Below are 18,290 nucleotides of genomic sequence, written 5' to 3'. Positions count from 1 at the left end.
TAAGTATTGTTATTGATATAATTACATATTTTGAAGCTGTTGAAATAAAAATGGTTTATATGAAATATTCTGAATTCTTAAAATGATATCGGTGGATCGAGTAAAAGTTTCATACATGAGATTTCTGATTGGATTTCTATTTTGGACCGAGCTCCTGCATATGTTACAGACTCGGATATACATGCGAATTAGATTTAGCTTGGACTGGTAATCCGCTGTCGGTTTACATGTATACCTAGCCCTAACCAGGCTAGTTTATCTGTGTTGTCATTGGTTTAGCCCAGACAGGTAAGCTAATATATTTAATTTGTATCTAATTAGCTCTTACGAGTATTATCTATTTCTAGACTCATGTATTTGAATACTTTCACAAAGATCCATTGGAAGAACAAAGATTAATTGATAAGAAACTGTTTAAATTAAATAAGTGAGTTACGAATTCTGATTATCCATACATTTAAATGTTACTAACATGAAAATTGTTGGATTGTGTTGTACAAGGTTGAGGTTTATTTTCTATGTGCAAAATAGCATTTAAATGAGTTTGGTAAGTTAATATGTTAAATTGTGGAAACTTACTAAGTAATTCATATACTTACTTTATTATTATTTTCTGTAGATTTTAAAATTTTAGAGCGTGTTGATCGGATCATCGGAGCTCACACATATCATCAGCTATCGTCGATAGATTTTGAAGTCTTGGTTGGTGGTTATATGTGGCATGTATATTGGATGCTTAATTGTGAATGTTTGGACACGTTTTGTATTAGGTTGTAAATGCTTGTATATATAAAGTAGATATATGTTTTATAAGTTAGTTCTTTTGGTAGTGTATTATAGGTCATGTTGAATTAATACTTAGGTTGATATATGGTATGAAGTTGTGATGATAATGTATATAGTTCTTGATGTTTAAATAGATGGAATGTATGAATTTTTTAAGGTTGAATGCAATTTTATTTGATGATTGAATTGTAGTGTCAATGAGAGCACATAGGTTGTGTGTTTTTGACATTTTTTAGTCTTGTTTGAAGGTGTTTTTGATAGTACATAAGGGTTGGTTTTAGACTTGGCTTGGTACCTAAGTAAAGTGTGAAATTTTCCTTGTTTTAGAAGCAATTTTAGGTTTATACGTCCTGGGACACAGACTGTCACACGGCCATGTACCACACGCGGTGTGCTACACGCGGTCTTCTCACACGGCCATGTGTCATTTAAATTTTAAGTGCAGGATTGTTCACACGGTCTTAGAGGGTTACACGGCCTGGCGACATAGCTGTGTGACTATACTTTAAATATACACACGATCTGCGACACAGTCATGTGACCCTATTTTGAATACCACATGGGTAGACACACGGGTTGGGACATGATCATGTTTCCTATACTTCGAATTGTACATGGTTGGCTACATGACCATGTTTTCAAGCCACATGGCCTGACCACATGGCCTTGTGGTCCCTATTTCCAAAATTTTTTATTTTGTTTCAAATTAGTCCCTAAATATTCCCAAACTATTTTTAGGGCCTCGTAGACTTAGTTTAAGGCTCGTAAGTACATTTATGCTATAAATGAAATGTGTATTTGAATATTTATATTTAATTTGAAGAACTATTTATGTTTAAAGTTAAATGATTTTAATGGTACTGTAATACTCCGTAACACTAATCTGGTGACGGAGACAGGTTAAGGGTGTTACAAATACATTCCATAATAATTTGGGATATCTGAGAAGGAATACTGCATCTGAGAGGGTATCTTCTATGAACTCTCTTTAAATCAACTTTGATAACCATCCAACACTTATTCCCTTTCTTGATTTGCATAGAATGAATAATTTCTTGAGCTATAAGGATATAATCCATTATATTTCGTCTAGCTATAAAACTGACTTGATTAGCCGCAATCAACTTCAGAAAGATAGGTTTGAATGGATTGACAATTAGTTTCATCACTAACTTATAGCGAACATTACAAAGGTTGATTGGATGAAACTGATTAATAGTTTTCGGACTTTGGCTTTTTAGGATGAAAACCAAAAGCGTCTTGCTAATACTGCAATCTATGAGTCAACCTAAAAAGATACGTCTCACTCATTTGCAAACCGAATGCTCAACCACATGCCATTAGTTTTGGAAAAAAATAGCATATAAGCCATCTGGTCCCAGAGCTTTCAATGGTCTCATATCAAAAAGAACTTTTAGGAATTCCCTGTTAGAAACTTCCATAACAAGATAATCAAGAATAGAAGAATTCAATTTAGAAAATTTACTTGTTAAAGGAAAAGTATCTTGTAGCCACGTATCAGAAAAATATAGGTCTTTGAAAAAAGTAAGAGGCACATCTTGTAAGCGATACTTATCATAGCACCAAGACCCATCATCAAATTTCAGAGTCAAAATATGATTCATCTTACGTCTCAATAAAGCTTTACTGTGAAAGTATTTTCTGTTCCTATCTTCTCGGGATAACAAATCCACTCGAGATTTTTGCCTCAAAAAAAGCTCCTCATCATCTAAAATGAGCTCAAATTTAGCCCGGAGGTCTGGTTCAAGATCAAAAAGAGAATTTGACCATTTTTTTATCAAGAGCATTTTGGACGCCTTTAAGTCTTAGGGAGATTATATGCTTCATTGTATGAATACTACCATAAATCTCCTTATTCCATCTCTTCAAGTTCGAAGTAAGTGAATTAATGGAGTTTGTAATAGGAAGAGTGGATCTCATTTCCTATTGATAAATGTAACACCCCAAAAATTTTGATGTTAGATTGTTGGATTTCGTAGTAATTGAGTCTCTGTATCAGTGGTTCTGTGCTCTGTTTACGTGATTGGGGTTAGGAGTTCAAGTCGCATATTTAAGAATTTTGTTATTTTAATTTAAGATAACCTTTATCCTTGAATGACATATTTAAGTTTAATTCAGTGTAAACTTGTGTTAAGAATGAGCCCGTTGGTTCACTGGTTAAGCCTCTGTATTCTGTTTGGTCTTGTGTTCGAGTCTTGGAGTATGCATAGGGAACATTTTTGCTAAATGCTAGGAATTTGAGTGGAAGTTAATTAATAATTAACTATAATTAGTTCTTCTTCTTCTTCTTTTTCTATTTTTCCTTCCCTCTTCTTTCTTTTTTTTTTAATTTTTTTCTTTTTTGGTCTTTTATCTTTTCTTTTTTATTTTGATCACTATCATAAGGAATACGAGACTAGTTGAAGTTACGCTGTTAGTTTTCTCAGTTGAAAGGTTATTAAGTAAGTTTCATTGTCAATTCATTTATTTTCGGGGGTTTTTCTTTTTGTTCTTCGTAGCATACTTTGAATTGGTTATTTTGAGTGTATTGTGTAAATCTCTGACAGTCAATCATTTGGTTTCCCTATTAGGTGAGGATATTGAAAGCAACAAACCTCATCACATCAATTCGAGTAATCATTGTTGATCTTCGGTAAGTATTGATTTCGTTAAAAGTTCATGTCGAAACTTTCTACATAGGTATTTTGAGTATAACTATGCATTGTTGTTGATAAAGTTGGTTGATTGAGTTATTGGATGGTCGTTTTCGGCTTTAGAACTCTTCTACGTTGTTACTACTTCGAAATTGTTTCAGGTGCTTATCGAAAACCTCAAATTTTATGAATTTTAGACGTCAGAAAACATATCCGTCAATGCCACACGACCGTATGGTAGGCCGTGTAACACATTGTTTACCCAATTTGAGCCACACAAGTAGGGGACACTGGTGTATGCCTTGGCCGTGTGTGGGCATGCTAGTGGGGGTTCACACGGGCCAAGGACACGGGTATATGTCTAGGCCATGGGACTCATTGTTTGTAATTTAGAGACCACACGAGACAAAGACATGGGCGTGTATCCAGACCGTGTGCCTTATTGTCTGTGATTTAGGATCACACGGGCAAACCACATGGGCGTGTGGGTCAGTTTTAGAATTCATCTCTAGGGCCATAAGCATTGTTAATGCAAATGTAGGCCATCCGTAGTGTATATGTATGATCCGAATTAGACCATATGACTACTATCTGATAATTTGAGATTGAGATTTTGATTATACAAATGTTTACTGAATCTAAATGACTGTGTGTAACATTTTGACATCTATAATCTGCAACTGCATTGGGTGGGAAGTCATGTAAAGAAGGAAGTGATCTGTTCTGATTCGGTGGCTAGACCACTACTCATAGGTGAAATCGACGTTATTCGCCTATTGATCTGGCAACTAAGCTACAAATATTCTAAAAAGTGTCATACCGACACTAAGTGGTGTGTAAGGCTGGATGGGTATTCAATACCCTAAACGGTGTGTTGGGATGGTTGGATATGGTGTGTAGAGGATAGGGGTAGGAATAACTGTATCTGTTACTGATTTTTTCTATATCTGAACTAGAATTATTTTGTTATAAAAATGATACGATAAATCAGCACTGAATGTCTTCTAATTCTGATTGAAACCTGAGATCTGATAACTATTCTTGTAATTATGCTTTAGCTAAATCTACTACTATTATGCATTGGGTTCAGAACTCATTTTGTGTTGCCTGAATTTCAGATGGGTCACAGACTTGATTTGGTCGGCGTTGTGGAAGCTCGGTTAATCACTTTATCACCCTTTAATTATAGTATTAGTAAATTTCAATACTCTTTAGTAGTACGATATTTTATGATGGTTTAATGATTGGTTGATTTCTATGATTGCTATGACGTGTTGAATAATTTCCTTTTGTTTTATCTATGACTATAAATGTGGGTTTCTAGTATTGTTAATATAACTCTTCAGACTTGGTCTTGACGTCTAAATCGAGTTTGGGGTGTAACATTTAGTGGTATCAGAGCCAGGTTAGTCAACACTCGAATTGTGTTTTGGGCTCACAATGTGTGTTACAAAGGGTAGTTAAATGAAAATAAGATATCTGAATTATTCTGAAAACTAGTTTTTGTAAATGACCAAGCCTTCGAACCTGTAAGTATTTCTGCATTGTTGTCGCGACTAGTAGAAATACTATAGTGATTAAACTGCTATCTAGTTAAATACTCTGATATGAGCTGTTAGGAGCTCTTAAGCCTCGAACTAATTTGTACATTTTGACATTATCGATAAACTGATATTATGAGTTTGCATAGTAGTCGTTGACGTGGGTCACGTGAGCTTCGTGGACGCGGAAGAGCTTGAGCAGAGTCATCCTCTATGGGTAGCATGCTTAATTTAGATACCAGCAAGAGAGTTGGTACTCTTACTGAGACAGAGTCCCAAACTCTAACGACCGGGGATGATGCACTATCCCAAGCTATGATTCGGGTGTGGGAAAGGGTTACTGGGACCCATTCTAGATCTGAAGGTCGATGGTCGATTACTGAGCGACTTCGGTCGAATGGTGCTGAGTTGTTTAGGGGCGTTATTAGAGTCGCTCCTACTGTTGCTGAATACTGGTTGGAGGCCACCGAGCGTATCATGACCGATATTGACTGCACTCTCACTTAGAAATTGAGTGGTGTTATGTCCCTGCTCCGGGACGGAGCCTACTAATGATGGCTGATAGTTAAGCAAGGTTCTCAGCCCGAAAAATTTAACTAGAAGTATTTCAAGAATGCCTGTCAGAGTAAGTATGTGGGGGCGAGTTTTGTGGAGGCTCGCCAATGCGAGTTTATGAGCTTGGTTCAAGGCAATCATTCTATGGCCAAGTATGATGCCGAGTTTCTAAGGCTAAGTAGCTATGTACGAGCTTTAGTAGCGTCTGACGATGATAAATGTGTGAGATTTGAGTAATGATTGCGTTATGATCTACGAGTTCTAATAGCTCCTCAAAGGGAGCGGGTTTTTGCAACCCTAATTGAGAAGGCTAAGATCGTGGAAGAGGTAAAGGGCTTTGAGCATGAGAGGCGCGACCGCGAGAGAGATCAAAGTAAGACTAAGAGGGATTCAGGTCCCTCTAGTTCTGGACAGTGCTCTAAGAAATGGGCAAGGTTTGACTGGCCTCCGAGGATCGAGCATCAGCTGCAGTGAACGAGATTCAGCCTTGTAGTGACTATAGAAAGCGTCATCCGGGCGAGTGCTAGAGAAGATTAGGAGTATGCTTCTGCTGTGGGTTGATGGAGCATTGGGTTAAGGATTGCCCCCATCGACCAGATCAAGTGCCAGTTAGGGCATAGACTACAGCTCAGGGTTCTGTTTAGCCTCCGAGAGTGGTTCAGCAACCACGTAGGGGTCGTGGTGCTGGTAGAGGAGGCAACAGTTCTGGTAGAGGGAAGATAGCATCAGGTAAAGGTGCGAGTCAGACTGAGGCGCGAGTCGCCGAGAAGATAGTGATGATACTGATGTCATAGCAGGTACATTGGGTCTACTCACTCATATATAACTAATATTATTTTTACAAATTTAGGTTTAACTGCTGAGAATACTGCTAGAGAGTTTTTTGTGATTAATCATTTGGGTTAGTTGGTACGGGTTGATAGGGTATTTAGATGAGTACCCTTAGAGATTCAGAGTATGGTATTCCTGGTGGACCTAATAGAGTTTCATTTTGATGAATTTAATCTGATTTTGGGAATGGATTGGCTCGTAAAGTATCGGGTCAGTCTAGATTGTGCATCTAAGAGAGTTATTCTGAGGACAAATGAGAATGTCGAGGTTGTCATGATTGGTGAGCGTCGAGATTACCTTTTCAATGTAATGTCTGCTCTTGTAGCTGATAAGCTAGTTCGAAAAGAGTGTGAGGCATACCTTTCTTACCTATCCGACTCTATTCCTCCAAAGCTTTTTGTAGGAGACAATTGTACTGTGAGAGACTTTCTGGATTTTTTTTCTAAAGAATTGCCTAGAATACCTTCGAATAGAGAGGTTGAGTTCCGCATCGATTTATTGTCGGGTACTGCTCCGGTGTCCATTGCACCTTACCATATGGTACCGAAGAAGTAGACAGAGCTGAAAGCTCAACTTCAGGAACTTCTCGGCAAAGGGTTCATCCGACCGAGTGTGTCTTCATGGGGGAATCGGTATTGTTTGTTAAGAAAAAAGATAGATAGATGAGGATGTGTATCGATTACCGACAGTTGAACAAATTGACAATCAAGAATAAGTATCCGTTACCGATGATTGACGACTTATTTGACTAATTTCGTAGGGCATTTGTTTTCTCTAAGATCGATTGCTGTTCTGGTTACCATCAGTTTAAGGTTAAAGAGACTGATGTGTCCAAGATTACCTTCATGACTCGTTATGGACATTACGAGTTTATAGTAATGCCTTTTTGGTTGACAAATGCCTGGTGGCATTTATGAATTTAATGAATCGGGTGTTCCAATCATATTTGAATCAGTTTGTGGTAGTTTTTATCGATGACATATTGATTTATTCCAAGACCGAGTCTGAACATGATAAATATTTTCGTATTGTTTTCCAGAGATTGTGAGAAAAATAATTGTACGCTAAGTTTAGTAAATGTGAATTCTGGTTGTAGGAGGTTTCTTTTCTAGGGTATGTTGTAATTGCTGAAGGGATCCGGGTTGATCCCAAGAAAATAAAAGCTATAGTGGAGTAAAAACAACGAAGAAATGTGCTTGAGCTTCATAGTTTCCTGGGCTTAGCGGGTTACTACCAAAGGTTTGTCGAGGGATTCTTTTTGATTGTATCACCTCTGACGAAGCTATTGTGTAAGAATTCTCCATTTGTGTAGTTCGAAGTTCAGTAGTCTAGTTTTAAAAAGCTCAAGTCTGTCTTGATGCAAGCTCTTGTTCTAGTTCAACCAGAGTCAGGTCAGGAGTTTATGGTTTTCAGTGATGCGTTGCACGTTAGTCTAGAATGTGTTTTAATGCAAGATGGTAAAGTGGTAGCTTACGCATTACGACAGCTTAAGATATACGAGGGCAACTACCCTACGCACGGTTTTGAGTTGGCTACAGCTGTGTTTGCTTTAAAAATTTAGCGGCATTATTTTTATGGTGAGAGGTGTATCATTTACAGTGATCATAAGAGCCTCAAGTGTTTGTTAACTCAAAAAGAGTTAAATCTTAGGTAGCGTCGGTGGGTTGAGTTGCTTAAGGATTATAACTATACGATAAAGTATCATCTCGGTAAGGCTAATGTGGTATGCTCTGAGTCGTAGAGTAATAACTGACCTGAGATTTATGTTTGCTCGTCTGAATTTATCTAAGGACGGGGGACTATTAGTTGAATTTCAGGTTAAACCAACGTGGGTCGAGCAGTTTCGAAGTAAATAGTTGAGCGATGAGTCATTGGCTCAGTGATTGCAACAAATTAATTCGAATGAAGTTTTAGATTTTAGTTTGAACAACAACAATGTCTTGTGTTTCAAGGGTCGGATTTGTGTGCCTAATGACAAGGTTTTGAGGTGATCGATTCTACAAGAAGTGCATAGTAGCCCTTATTCTATGCATCTTGGTGGAAATAAAATGTATCCAAATCTCCATGAACTTTATTAGTGGCCTGGTTTGAAACGGAAAGTGGTTGCCTTTGTATCAACTGTCTGACGTGTCAAAAGGTCAAGACTGAACATCAGTTACCCTCAGGATTGCTTCAATCGGTTAAGATTCCTTAGTGGAAGTGGGAGTGGGTAACGATGAATTTTGTTAGTGGGTTACCTTTAACTCCCACTAAGAAAGATTCAGTTTGGGTTATTGTGGATCGCTTGACCAAATCTTCTTATTTCATCCCTATCAGGACATATTATGCTCTGCAAAAGTTCGCTAAGCTGTATGTTGTTGAAATCGTGAGACTACACGAGATTCTAGTTTTGATTATTTCCGATAGAGATCTCCGTTTCACGCCTCAGTTTTGGAAGAAGCTTCATGAGGCTTTATGCACTCGACTTGATTTTAGTACCGCGTATCATCCTCAGACCGACGGACAGTTTGAGCGAGTTCAAATCTTGGAGGATATGCTTTGGGGTTGTGTAATAGATTTTCGAGGTAGTTGGGAAGATTACTTACAATTAGCTGAATTTGCATACAATAACAACTTCCAGTCTAGTATTCAGGTGGCACTTTACGAGGCTCTCTGTGTTGGACTGAGTTAAGTGAACATCGGGTTTTAGGCCCCGAGCTAGTTTCTGAAATTAAGGATACTATCAAGTTGATCCGTGATCGTCTTAAAGCCGCTTCTGATCGACAAAAATCTTATGTAGATTTAAAGTAAAAAGACATTGAGTTTACTGTCAATGACAAAGTATTCCTGAAAAAAGTGTCATCGTGGTAAAAAGGTCCTCCGATTTGGACGTAAGGGCAAGTTGAGCCTGAGGTTCATTGGACCTTATCACATTTTGAAACATATTGGGCCTGTTGTCTATCAATTAGAATTACCGCCAAAGTTAGAGCGAATTCATGACGTGTTTCAGATCTCGATACTGAGACGGTATCGATCTAATTTATCGCACATTGTTCCAATTGAGGAAATTGAGGTATGTCCAGACTTAACATTTGAGGAGGAACCTATCCAAATTCTGGATCGGGACATTAAGGTATTGAGAAAAAAACTATTCATTTAGTTTAAGTGTTGTGGAGGAATCATGGCACTGAGGAAGCTACGTGGGAACCCGAAGAGGCAATTCAACGACAGTACTCGTATTTGTTTAAGTCAGGTAAATTTTGGGGTCGAAATTTCTTTTAGGGGGAGAGATTTGTAATGCCCCAAAAATTTAGATGTTAGATTGTTGGATTTTGTCATAATTAAGTCGCTGTATCTGTGGTTCTGTGCTTTATTTACGTGGTTGGGGTCAAGAGTTTGAGTCGTATCTTTAGGAATTTTGTTATTTTAATTTAAGATAACCTCTATCCTTGAATGTCATATTTAAGTTTAATTTAGAGTAAACCTGTGTTAAGAATGAAATTGCTGGCTTACTGGTTAAGCCTCTGTATTTCGTTTGGTCCTAGATTCGAGCCTCGGAGTATGTGATAGGGAACATTTTTGCTAAATACTAGGAATCTGAGTGGAAGTTGATTAATAATTAACGTTAGTTCTTCTTCTTCCATTTTTCCTTTCCTCTTCTTTATTTTCTTTAATTTTTTTCAATCTTTTCTCTTTTATTCTTTATTTTGATCATTGTCATAAAGAATACGGGACTAGTTGAAGTTACGCTGTTAGCTTTCTCAATTGGAAGGTTATTAAGTAAGTTTCACTATCAATTCGTTTACTTTCAGGGTTTTTTCCTTTTATTCTTCATTGCATACTCTGAATTGGTTGTTTCGAGTGTATTGTGTGAATCTCTGATAGTCAATCATTTGGTTTCCCTATTAGGCGGGGATATTGAAAGTAGCGAACCTCATCACGTCAATTCAAGTAATCATTGTTAATCTTCCGTAAGTATTGATTTCATTGAAAGTTTGTGCCGAAACTTTCGATATAGGTATTTTGAGTATAATTGTGCATTGTTGTTGATAAAGTTGGTTGATTGAGTTATTAGATGGTCATTTTAGGCTTCGAAACTCCTCTACGTTGTTACTACTTTGATATCGTTTTAGGTGCATACCGAAAACCTTAAATTTTGTGAATTTTAGACGTCAAAAAACATGGTTGTTGACACCACATAGCCATGTCGTAGGCCGTGTAACACATTTTTTACCCAATTCAAGCCACACGGGCAGGGGAAACGGGCGTGTGCCATGGCCGTATGTGGGCATGCTAGTGCAGGGTTCACACGAGCTAAGGACACGGGAGTGTGTCCAGGCCGTATGGCTTACTATTTGTGATTTAGAGGCTATACGGGCCAGATACATGGATGTGTGTCTAGGCTGTGTGACTAACTATTTGTGATTTAGAGATTACACAGGCCAGAGACACAGGCATGTGTCGAGGCCGTATGACTAACTGTTTGTTAGAGGCCACATAGGCCAGAGACACGGACGTGTGTCCAGGCCGTGTGCCTTACTGTTTGTGATTTAGGATCACACAGGCAGACCACATGGGCATGTGTTTGCTTGTGTGTGACACATGACTTGGCTCACGGGTGTGTACCAGACTGTGTGGAGTCACACGGGCGTATGGGCCAGTTTTGGAATTCATCTCTAGAGCCGTAAGAGTTGTTAACGCAAATGTAGGCCGTCCGTAGTGTATATGTATGATCTCAATTAGACCTTATGAATGTTATCTAATAATTTAAGATTGAGATTCTGATTATAGAAATGTTTATTGAATCTGAATGACTATGTGTAAGTTTGACATCTGTAATCTACGATTGCATTGGGTAGGAAGTCATGTAAAGAAGGAAGTGATCTGTTCTGATTTGGTGGCTAGGCCACTACTTATATGTGAAATCGACGTTATTCACCTATTGATCTAGCAACTAAGTTGCAAATATTCTGAAAAATGTCGTACTGACACTAAGTGATGTGTAGGGCTAGATAGGTATTTAATACCCTAAACGATGTGTTGGGATGGTCAGAGATGGTGTGCAGAGGATAGGGGTAAGAATAATTGCATTTGTTACTGATCTGTTCTGTATCTGAACTAGAATTATTCTGTTATAAAACTGATACGGTAAATTGGTACTGAGTGTCTTCTAATTCTGATTGGAACCTAAGATCCGATAACTATTCTTGTAATTGTGCTTTATCTAAATCTATTACTATTATGCACAGGGTTCACAACTCACTTTGTGTTGATTGAATTTTAGGTGGGTCACAGACTTGATCGGTTAGCATTGTGGAAGCTCGGTCAATCACTTTATTACCCTTTAATTATACTATTAGTAAATTTCAATACTCTTCAGTAGTTCGATGTTTTATGATTGTTGAATGATTGGTTGATTTCTATGATTTTTATGATGTGTTGAATGACTTCCTTTTGTTTTATCTACGACTATAAATGTGGGTTTCTAGTATCGTCAATGTAATTCTTCAGACTTGGCCTTGACGTCTAGACCGGGTTTAGGGTGTTACGATAAAATAATTAAAAGTAGGATGTTTTTCCACACTGCTAAGAAGGGTAATGGTTGATGTACCTTCCTTTTACCAGTATCGCCTAGATAAATGAAAAAAGGTCTATGATCGGACTTTAGTTTCGGGAGATGGTAAACCAAAGCTTTTAAAAAATTTCGTTCCCTTTCTATATTTCCAACAACTCTATCAATTCTTTCAAAAATTCTCCCATTCTACCACGTAAACATAGGCCCATTAAACCCAAGATCCCTTAATCTGTTATTAGCCAAAAAATCCATAAAGAGTGAATATTCCCAAGTAACTAGTCGTCCTCCTCTCTTCTCATCAGGTGAGATAAAAAAAATTAAAATCTCTCGCTAAAATCCAAGGTAAATGAATTTGAGCAGCTACATGAGATAAACCTTGCCACAGAAACTTCTGTTTACTTCTGTCGGGACTACCGTAAATAAAAGTAGCAACAAAACTTTTACAGACACCTTACCTATCAATCTAGCAATGAATAAATTGGGGATGATTGAGAAGAATGTCTAACTTCACGGAATTCTTCCAATAAAGCCATATTCCTCAAAAAAAACCCATAAATTCAATTCTATAAGAGTAATTGAATCCCAATTTCGAAATAATTCCATCAAATTTTAACCCATTAACTCTGGTTTTCAGAAATGCAACAACCTCAACCTCATAATCTTGAAAATAATCTTTAACCACACAAAAAAAAATTAGGGCTAACACAACCCTGGCAATTCCAAACAAATAAATTTGGAAAATATCATAAAAGATAGTTACAATGGAGTATCGAGAAAGGCTTACAAATCAGCAAAGGTAGCTTCAATACCCTCTACTTTCACTGAATCCATAAGATCCTCAACAAACAAATTTGACTTTAAACTATTAGCAATACGATTCATAGCCTTGCCTTGGCAATAGGAACTTTAAAGAGCCCACGAACCTTAAGCTTACTGTCTTTGTTCTTCAAAATATTGGGTGGCTTTTTCAGTCTTCGATTAACACTTCTCATCTGCCAATGTCTTAGTAAATTAGATTCCATGCCAATACCTAGTTCCTTTTAGCCAAATTCACGTCTTTTGGAATGTTCGGATCACTGTTTTCATAAGAAGAAACAACAAAATTATGCTTGGGGTCAAGAGAAATTCCCATATTCCTTTCTACTAACTTTTAGACTTCGAGATAGACTCTGTCGACACTTTGAAAATGACCATATTAATCTTAGGCTCATTATTTAATTCATTACACTCTAAAGTGAGGACTAGGCTTTGGGGGGCATTTATTTTCTTGGCCCGAATATAAGATAGTGGCAAAATTCTTACTGGACGAGCCTAACGATGTAGATTCCATACAATGTCCTTTTTTTTTTCATTTTTGGTCAAGGATTTGGGCCCAACAAAATTGTTAATTAATTGGCCTGTCTTAACCGAATCTGAACTGGATGGTGTAGAAGTTACCATATTACTCAATGAAACCTGACTTTGGTTTTTAACTTGGACAACTTTTAATTTTTCCTCAATTTGTTTAGGAAGAGATTTCTTTTCAACAAGAGGACTGCCATAATTAACAATCCCATTTCGTTGACCACTACCATGATTCGTGGGATTTGGAATATGATTTTCCAAGATTTCAGCTTTATCATCTTGTAAATCATGCAATACATTGAACCTAGACGAATGTTGGTTCATCGACTGCCACCCTCCCTTCACTATTTCAGAATTCTAGTCATCTCTCCATTTTTGGCGCTCAACAAGCATCCATGGTCCATACTTCTCTTGAGTTGCCTGATAATCCAGATTGGGACAAGAAGGAGTTGGTACAGAGACATTCTAAGAATTCTCTTGTTGATCAATTGCAACCTTCATAATAGGACGTGCTTCTTATTATGCCCATACAAACAATAGGAAAATTAAACATTAGGAAAAGACTCGTATTCAATCCATTGAACTCTATCCTCAATTTTGATCCTGGAAATAAGAGGCTTATTGAGGTCTAAAAACACTGTTATCTTGTCGAACTGAACTCGAAAACTATTATCTATATTATCATTTAGTCGAACGACTGGACCAATCCTCTCACCAATGACTTTAACCAATTTCTTCTTATACATATATCTTGGGAGACCCAAAAGGCGTATCCAAGCAACAACATTATGTGGATATGATTGTATTGTTGAAAAATTTTGTGTCCATGGTTGTATAATCAGATATTGTCCAAAGATCACCCACAAACCCTTAGTTAAAGCTTTAGTATAGTCTTCTATTGGTCGAAACTTCACTAAGAAATAATTATTCTTTACATCCATCAATTTCAGAGGTTGAGAAGGTTTCCGAAAGGAAAATAGTTTGCTAGAAAGTGTATTAAACCTTATCTTCCTTCCCAATAACTTGACGATAACTGATAAAGCCATGCTTTTCCTTAGGATATAATGAATACAGTTAGAAAATTGAATCAATGGCATACCATCCTCCTTGCCCGTGATGATATCTCCATCAAGTAGTTCGAAGTCATCATCATTCTTGAGGGTGCTTGAATCTTTGTTCTCCCCTCCTTCTTTACCAATTAGTGTATCCTTGAACGATCCTCTATTCGTATCTAATCCAGCCTTAGGGGAATCAACGATTATTAGGGGTGTGCAAAATTCGGGTAAAACCGAAAAAAATCGATTAACTGACCGAATTCAGTTTATATCTAAGTTTCTATACAATAGGTACACACATATTTGTAATTTGATGAATATGTTTTAAATACACTCTGTATTATATTCGAATTGACATTTAATACCTTATATAATAAATAGATAAATAGATAAATAGATGAAAAACTTGATTGAGACAATATTGATATTTTAAGAATTCTTTTAAAACTTTTTAAAATTCAATAATCACTTTATATTTTGTAGCATAGTTCAAAGTGTCTAGTGAATAACCATAAAATTACTTTTAATTTTTGTAAGAACAAAAAAAATTTGTTAAATCTTAAATTTGAATATTTATAAATATATATTCTGAAACTCAATTTTTTTAAGAAATTATAGTAATTTCAAATTAAAAAAAATTAAAATCTTACAGCTGAATTCTACTGGGAATAATAATGAACACTATTTTTTTCTCAAAACTAGTGTAAATTAGGATAAAATTTAAAAAAGAAAAAACTGGAATATCAGTGCATGAGAATTAAAATATTTTATAGTAAATGGATAATTCTCAAATTCATCTTCCTATTTATAACGTAGTTTTTTTTTCTCTTTTTATTGTATTAAATAACCAAAATTATGGAATGGAAATTCTGTTGGGAAAATTTTAAAAAGTGTTAAATGGAATTAAAATCCTACACTTTCTTTCGACCAACCTATTAAAGCAATTTTAACTAATTTTTCCCTTTATTTTTCTTGTTGGGACCGATCTTTATCCACGACTTAAATAAAAACAACTAAATTTAGCTAACTGAAACTGATATATTTACTAACCAAGTTGATAAATGGGTGATAAATGGAATTAAAATTTTAAATATATATATATACTTGGCCATTTGCTATATATGAACAAAGCAAAAATTCAGTTTCTTCTATATTTGTTTGCTTGGATCAAAAATCAAACTACCCTTTTTCCTGTTTTCGTTTAATTTTTTTTTGGAACATAGGGTTTTCATAGAATTCTTGCAAGGTTGTTTTTGGTCTTTGGCAAGAATTCTAACAAAGGGTAAATCAAAGAAGATCAAAAAAAAAAAAAAAAAGAAGACATGAGCTGGTTGTCTTGTTGTAGGTCGGATGCGCATCACCGCAATGTTGGCTGTAAGAAGAAAACCGTCGGCGTTGGTGGTAATAACAACAACAATGGCAAATCATTGAGGTCTTTCATGCATACTTTGTCTCTCAAAACAGGTACATATTTTTGTATCTACCATGTTATGTTTTTCATAGTTTTCATTCTTTTATAACGTTCTGCAATAGGAATCTTGTTCATGTTATATACATATATATGCATTTATATGGTATCCCTTGAATATAACCGTACCGGATGTTCATACCTGAATGTTGCTATGTTAATGAATGTGCAGATGGAGGCAAGCAGAAGATAGATGAAGAAATTCAGAAAATCAGGAAAGCTAAAGTTTCGGCTCGTATCTTCACATTTCGAGAACTAGTTGTTGCAGCAGATAACTTCAATCCTGATTGTCTGATAGGCGAAGGCGGATTCGGCCGGGTTTACCAAGGATACATAGAATCCATTGATCAAGTATATATATGAATGAAACTGTTTTTGGTTACTACATTTTGCATGCATTTAAAAAAAAATGTACTCATGTACTAAATTTAAGCTTTTTTTTTTTTGATAATTTTCATTTAGGTTGTTGCGGTGAAGCAACTTGATAGGAATGGATTGCAAGGAAGCAGAGAATTCTTCTCAGAGGTTCTAATGTTAAGCCTGGTTCAACATCCCAACCTTGTCAATCTGATTGGATATTGTGCTGATGGGGATCAAAGGATTTTAGTTTATGAATATATGCCTAATGGTTCTTTGGATCATCTTCTTGGTATGTTATACTTGATTAAGCACCCAATATTGTTCTTGTCTGTAAAACCGTGTGTATTCTGATTATGTTATCTGTTTATTCAGATTTACCTCCTGGCCAGCAGCCATTGGACTGGAACACAAGGATGAAAATAGCTGTAGGAGCAGCCAAAGGACTAGAGTACCTACATGACTTTGCCGATCCACCGATAATTTTCCGCGATTTTAAAGCGTCCAACATCTTACTAGATGCCAACTTTAATCCGAAACTGTCTGATTTTGGACTTGCAAAGTTAGGGCCAACAGAAGGGAAGGAGCATGTTTCAACAAGGGTGATGGGGACCTATGGTTATTGTGCTCCGGAATATGCGATGACAGGGAAGCTGACCGTGAAATCTGATGTTTACAGTTTCGGTGTGGTGTTTCTGGAGATAATCTCGGGGAGGAGAGCTATTGATCTCGAAAGACCGACCGAAGAACAGAACCTGGTTGCTTGGGTATGTTCATGTAACAAAGCTCCATTGATTTCTTTGATTCAAACTTGGCACTTAATCTAATATTATTGTAAATCTGGTAGGCCGAGCCATTGTTCAAAGACAGGAAGAAGTTCGAATTAATGGTGGATCCCCTGCTCAAAGGGAATTACCCTATAAAGGGTCTTTGTCAAGCTCTTGCAGTTGCAGCAATGTGCCTTCAGGAGGAAGCCGAGAGTCGGCCGTTGATTGCTGATGTCGTGACAGCCATCGAGTTCCTTGCCAGGCCAAAAGACAGTGAAAACAATTATGAAGATTCACAAAGAAGCGGTTGCTTGCACGATAACTCCGCGCGAGAAGAAAGTGAGTGAGACCGTGAATTCTAGATGCCGTAGCTCGGTTGAGCAACGTCGAAGTTTGGAACAATCGCAGAACCGAAGCAGCAAAAAATCGGGACCAAAACTATCAATCTACAAAGTCATTAGGATGATGTTTGTGTAATGAATCAGTCAGCTATTTGCTTTCAGGCTGTAATGGTTTGCATAGCAATTGGTGTTTTATTGTATTCGTAGCCATTTCAGTTGACTTTGAGTGTACTGTTGTCGATGAAATTAAATGCCATTTTGTTAGGGGATGCTCTTAAGACCATAGGACATTGTAGACATCATTCACTAAGACCTGGATAGATTGTGCACGATAGGTAACAATATTTTCATGAAAGATGTAATAAAAAAGCATCAAGAGACAAGAAACATAATAAAAAACCAAGTTTAAATTCATAAAATTTCAAAAGCTAAAAATCCAGAAGCTCAACCAAATAACAGATTATTAACAATATTTGTTGAAGCTCTAGGCTTGAACCAGCTTAGGACAGCGAGAAACCCAAAGGCTGACCCGTCCAACAAGATGGACTAAACATGAAAGTTGTGGACATCATTTTGAAGGATCCTGTAATTGAAACCAGGGATCCTGTTAAACTGATCTTTGTCGGCAACTTCTATTGCAGAACACATGCTTGGCAAGAACCCAGTGTTGCCTTTTCGTTTCTTCCTTTTCCAACCAGTAATCAAGAACCAGAAACCAGGCCTTGAATGGCCAGTTCTGCAATCCATATCCACCATATGGGCATGGGGTTTCCATGACCCACCTCGTCCTTCTAGCTCAAACTTGGTGAAGTACTCGATTTCCTTCTTGAGGAGTGATCCTACAGTACCCCTAGTGCCAATTGCAATAGGAGCTGAAGCAGCCATTTTGTGAGGGTAAAATTTGGGGTGTTTGAAGCTGGTTTTATACTGCATTTTGATGTTGGTTTTTAAAGTGGGTAATGGAGGGTTTTAGGTGAAGAAGGTGGTGGGGCCATATGGGAATTAAGGTAACTTGGATTTTAGAGCATCTCATCAGT

The 18,290-nt window shown here is 36.9% G+C and overlaps 2 protein-coding genes across 2 annotated transcripts; one reads left to right on the top strand and one right to left on the bottom strand.

Annotated features, from left to right (window-relative positions):
- The first annotated feature begins 15,446 nt into the window (after window positions 1-15,446).
- LOC107901946 (probable serine/threonine-protein kinase PBL23) lies at window positions 15,447-17,517 on the top strand. The gene is made up of 5 exons (XM_016828132.2): window positions 15,447-15,784; window positions 15,961-16,139; window positions 16,251-16,437; window positions 16,521-16,912; window positions 16,993-17,517. The coding sequence occupies exons 1-5, from the start codon at window positions 15,643-15,645 to the stop codon at window positions 17,257-17,259; spliced, it is 1,167 nt and encodes a 388-aa protein (XP_016683621.2). The 5' UTR covers window positions 15,447-15,642; the 3' UTR covers window positions 17,260-17,517.
- A 125-nt stretch (window positions 17,518-17,642) lies between these two features.
- On the bottom strand, window positions 17,643-18,290 carry LOC107901947 (uncharacterized). Its single transcript, XM_016828133.2, has one exon. It carries the CDS (start codon window positions 18,184-18,186, stop codon window positions 17,800-17,802), a length of 387 nt encoding a protein of 128 aa, XP_016683622.2. The 5' UTR covers window positions 18,187-18,290; the 3' UTR covers window positions 17,643-17,799.

Source organism: Gossypium hirsutum, chromosome D06 (assembly GCF_007990345.1).
Source record: "Gossypium hirsutum isolate 1008001.06 chromosome D06, Gossypium_hirsutum_v2.1, whole genome shotgun sequence".
NCBI classification, from domain to species: Eukaryota; Viridiplantae; Streptophyta; class Magnoliopsida; order Malvales; family Malvaceae; genus Gossypium; species Gossypium hirsutum.
This window is presented reverse-complemented; position numbering and strand designations above follow the sequence as displayed.

Bases quoted from the DNA above. Each gene is read 5' to 3' on its own strand.
- LOC107901946 (XM_016828132.2), top strand. From the start codon at position 15,643: ATGAGCTGGTTGTCTTGTTGTAGGTCGGATGCGCATCACCGCAATGTT. The intron at 15,785-15,960 runs GTACATATTTTT...ATGAATGTGCAG, and splicing joins TACTTTGTCTCTCAAAACAG to ATGGAGGCAAGCAGAAGATA. The intron at 16,438-16,520 runs GTATGTTATACT...CTGTTTATTCAG, and splicing joins TTCTTTGGATCATCTTCTTG to ATTTACCTCCTGGCCAGCAG.
- LOC107901947 (XM_016828133.2), bottom strand. From the start codon at position 18,186: ATGCAGTATAAAACCAGCTTCAAACACCCCAAATTTTACCCTCACAAA.